Raw genomic sequence first — 4,189 nt, 5'->3', positions numbered from 1 at the left:
TCAACTCCACGTCTGTGACATAAGTCACCAGTACAGTGGAAGACGGCGTTCTTCTCACCTGGTTTATCATACAAGAGCTGAGGTCTTCATCAGAAGGTCCGCTGACGCCGCGCTCCTTGTTCTACAGCAGACAGGAACACACACAGTCAGGAGACCGCAGATACTTCATAGTACTTCATAATACTTCACAGTACTACATGAGACTTTAACTACCAAATGTCATTCTTCTCTTCACAGCAGTGTTTCACTCCACCCTGAACTAACATCCAGGACCAGGTCCTCACTAACCCACTCACCCTGTACCAGATGAACATGGCCTTGTAGGCGTTCTCGTTGGAGCAGGAGCCACAGGCCATGTTCTGAACCCGGGTCATTCCACTGGGGGCCACCTGAGGGCAGCGACGGCAGAGGAAGAAAGAAGATAAAGGTTACGTCGGCGTTCAAACTCAGGCTTAACGTTGACGTTTACCCCAAGCCATCGGTAAAAATTAAAAAAACAAAACAAATTACTAGAAAGAAATTTCAAGATCTTAGAAATGTGTGTGTGTTTGACTCACCGAGAGAAGACTTTCGGTGAGTTTGTCTGGAAAGTTCTCTGGAGGCAGGATCCCCAGGGCGGGACGGTTCACCAGTGTACTCTGACAGAAACGTCATTAAAGTGAAGATGAAGTCAACGTCACAGAGTCGGCCGTGAATCATGTATGAAAGGAACGTACCAGATGGTTGGGGTTGGCCATCAGTTTGAGGAGAGCAGGATGGTTGTAGCCTGAGGAGAGTGAAACATCAATATTAGAACACTGGCATCATTCCTACAGAAGCACCGCCCCCTGGTGGACAACCTGGTTCCATCCCAGGCGACACTTTTAAAATCAGAAATGTCATGATCTTTTTTTATTTTCACTCCATTTCTTCTGTGTTGAATCTGAGGATGAAACATTGGTGTAAAAACTGAACCAGGTTTTGGTAGAACTTGTTCTGTTCTGCATTAACTCGGAGTTAACTCAGTGAATGTTTTTAGAAGCCGCAGGAGCCTTTTGTATGAAGTGAATTAATGAGGAGTGAGTTCCAACAAAAGCCCTTCTGTCGTCAGGCCTCGGCTCCAACCACTGACTTGGAAGAACAGTTTTTTTAGCTTTAGAGCTGTAGTACCCAGTACTCAGTACCACAGTATTTACTAAATGTATTTAGAATTTCAGATTTAGCGCCACCCTTTGACCAAGTCACAGGTAGGGCCACGCCCCTCAGGCTGAGAAACGAGATCTGTGCCTTGGACAGACTTCTGTCACTGACCAATAGGGATGGAGGAGACTGCGTTGGACAGACTTCTGTTAGTAATCCTTTTGTGACATTTTGTCACTGACCAATAGGGATGGAGGAGATCTGGGTGTACATGTCCAACATGCGGTTCCCGTCCACGTCCACCAGGTAGTTCCCTCTGCTCTCCTCGTAGTTACAGAAGAAGTTGACCGCCCCGACATTCTGGAAACAGGAGGTACACACACAGTACACATGAGTGAAGTACAATTTAATAATATCCACAGGAGGGAGGGGTAAGAGGAGGAGGGGTGAGAGGAGGGGGGGTAAGAGGAGGAGGAGGGGTAACAGTAAAGTTTGGAAAGTAGTAATTGTTTCAGATGATGTCACACTTAGAAGAATTTTTTTCTGCTAAATCTGCAAAAAACATTCCTGTCACACATCTGCTGCAGGAGCAGTGTGTGTGTGTGTGTGTGTGTGTGTGTGTGTGAGAGAGAGAGAGAGAGAGAGAGAGAGCAACTGAATGTAGAGCAGCATTAATGCTCCAGGGTTTATTTAACGAGTTCACTGAGTTTGTATAATCACAGTAACCCCCCCCCCCCCACCCACACCCTCAACACCTGGATTTCCCCCAGTTGTTTTGTGAGCTCCTGTTAAAGAGAGAAAACGTTTGTTATTAAAAGTTAGATATTAAAAAAAAATGTCTGCACGTTTAACAAAAACGTGTGTGTGTGTGTGTGTGTGTGACCTGTGATCGTGGACCAGGAACTGAAGTTTTCATGGAGGGTCCATCGTACTCCCACTCCTGCTGGGTCTGTGGGGCAGCCTTGCTGACGTACCTGCATCCTGGAAGAAGGAAATGAGGAACTGTCTGAAGGACACAAGGAGACACAAGTCCACCTGCAGTACTGAAGGAGTACTGTAGGTGGTAGTATGTAGTAGTCTGGGTGAGGTTTAATTTAAAAATATGATTCAGAATCTTATAAAAAAAAAGTTTCTTTTAAAACAGGAAACACTTCCCAGAGGAGCAGACTTCAAAATAAAAGTTCCATTAACAGTTCCACCGACCTCGTCCTGGCCTGACTACAGGTCCCAACGCCACGGTTACCGTACCAACCTGGGGCACTGCGCCAGAGGTTTTTCTGCAGGGACAGAACCAGCTGACGGCTGATCAGCGACGACGCCATGACACGAGTGTCCACTAGGAGGATGGAGAGCAGAACAAGAGGCAGCGTCCGCTCCCTGGCTCCGAGTTCACAGACCTAACCTACAGGAGGAGGAGGAGGAGGAGGAGGAGGAGAACCAGAGGCAGGAAGTGAGGTCACGAAAAAAATATGTTTATTAAGTAAACATTATTATTATGACGACTTTTATTTTATTTTATTTCCTATGGTCAAACGAGCGAGTGGTTAGAGCTGAGCTCAGACAGGTGACAGGGTGAAAGTGTTTGTGTCCTAGGGGGCGGTACAGAGCACACCACTGTAGATGGATGGATAAATAAATAAAACTTTATTAACCCCTCGAGGGTTCCCTTTGAGAAATTAAAGCTCCAACACCGGGAAAACTGGAAAAACACGATGTGTAGCGACATTCTATACTGTCTACTTCTGCATTTACGTCACAGACTGAGGACAACACGTGAACAGGTGACGAAAGGCGCAGTAATCCTTTTATTTGTATTCCATCTTGGTTTTTTGTAATCGTTGGAAGCCAAGATTGTAATCGGAAATTCAAAGTCATTTACACCTACGGTCAGTTTAGACACACACATGGACAAAAGAAGAAAAAAAAAACAGGGATTGAACCAGCGACCTCCTTGCAGTAAGGCGAGAGTAACCACCCATCTTTCCACCACTTGAAACAACTTTTGTCTTTACCGTAGTAACAATAACCAAAGGTGTTCATTATTAACCCGGTTCATTAACCAGTTGGTCTCTGACCCGCCATGTTATCAGTGTAGTTCTATAGATGTCAGTCCTGCCACGGCTGGGTTTCAAACCTGCAACCCTGATGTATTGGGGGTATTTGTTCTGGCTCATGGTCATCAACCCTGTGACTCTCTGAGCCATGAACAGGGACTGAAGAACGGAAGTGGACTTCAGTCAAATAAAATCAAGACATAAAAAAGGGAGAGGGAGAGAGAGAGCGAGAGAGAGAGAGAGAGCAGGGGGGGAGACCCCCTCCCTCTCTCTCTCCCTCCCTCTCTCCCTCCTTTCCTACACACTTCTATGTAATACAGGCAGCACAAACAGGAACCATCCAGATATCTGCTTTCACACAGCAAAGCAATCTTACACACACACACACACACACACACTTCTTGACAACACGTCGTGAACTGGATGAAACTGGTTTAGTGGATCACAGTTCAGTACAACAGTGGACCTTTGCTCAGCAGCTGGGGCTGATGGGATACTGGGTTCTGACCCGGCCTATCTGTCTGAGGCACCACCGGTCATGGGATTGGAACCCGCACTGGATCAACCCTCCACCCGTTAGTACCAAACCCAGTGGAAAATAAATCCAGTAGGTGGCAGTAGTGTGACCCGAAAGAACAGCAGCTCCAATAAAACCTCGGAGAAGGAGAAGAATCCAGTCCACTCTGGTTGATCAATAATCATTGGTATTTTTTATTTTTATTTATTGATTTTTTTACCTCTGGTGTTAAATGACTCTGACGTCATCTGTGATGATGGAGGAGACATAAAGTACCAGGAACCTGTTGAACCAGACACCGAGTCATGACTCAGCAGCTCTGACTTGTTTGGTTCGAGTTCCTCACCTTTACATCCAGCCACTCAGCGGAGGACAAACACGTCCATCTGCACTGACTGATCGATCGACTGATCGATCGACCGATCGATCGGAGGATCAATGATGCAGGTGCAGAGCAGTACCATGACGAGGGCACTGGTCCAAATGCAATCCCCCCCCC

General features: G+C 46.5%; 1 protein-coding gene across 1 annotated transcript in view; it reads right to left on the bottom strand.

Moving 5' to 3' along the window:
* abat (4-aminobutyrate aminotransferase) overlaps positions 1–4,189 on the bottom strand; it is a 7,145-nt gene that overhangs the window by 2,532 nt on the left and 424 nt on the right. Inside the window, exons 2-9 of the mRNA XM_008330509.3 lie at positions 2,372–2,521; positions 2,003–2,100; positions 1,875–1,904; positions 1,362–1,479; positions 717–766; positions 558–638; positions 297–389; positions 59–121 (exon numbers count right to left, since the gene is read on the bottom strand). Coding sequence (XP_008328731.1) covers positions 59–121; positions 297–389; positions 558–638; positions 717–766; positions 1,362–1,479; positions 1,875–1,904; positions 2,003–2,100; positions 2,372–2,441 — 603 coding nt within the window. The 5' untranslated portion in view covers positions 2,442–2,521. The remainder of the gene's footprint in view (positions 1–58; positions 122–296; positions 390–557; positions 639–716; positions 767–1,361; positions 1,480–1,874; positions 1,905–2,002; positions 2,101–2,371; positions 2,522–4,189) is intronic.

The sequence above is a fragment of the Cynoglossus semilaevis genome, chromosome 17, assembly GCF_000523025.1.
Source record: "Cynoglossus semilaevis isolate Cse_v1.0 chromosome 17, Cse_v1.0, whole genome shotgun sequence".
Taxonomy (NCBI): Eukaryota; Metazoa; Chordata; class Actinopteri; order Pleuronectiformes; family Cynoglossidae; genus Cynoglossus; species Cynoglossus semilaevis.
Note: the sequence above shows the minus strand (reverse complement) of the source record. Positions and strands in the feature narration are given on the sequence as shown.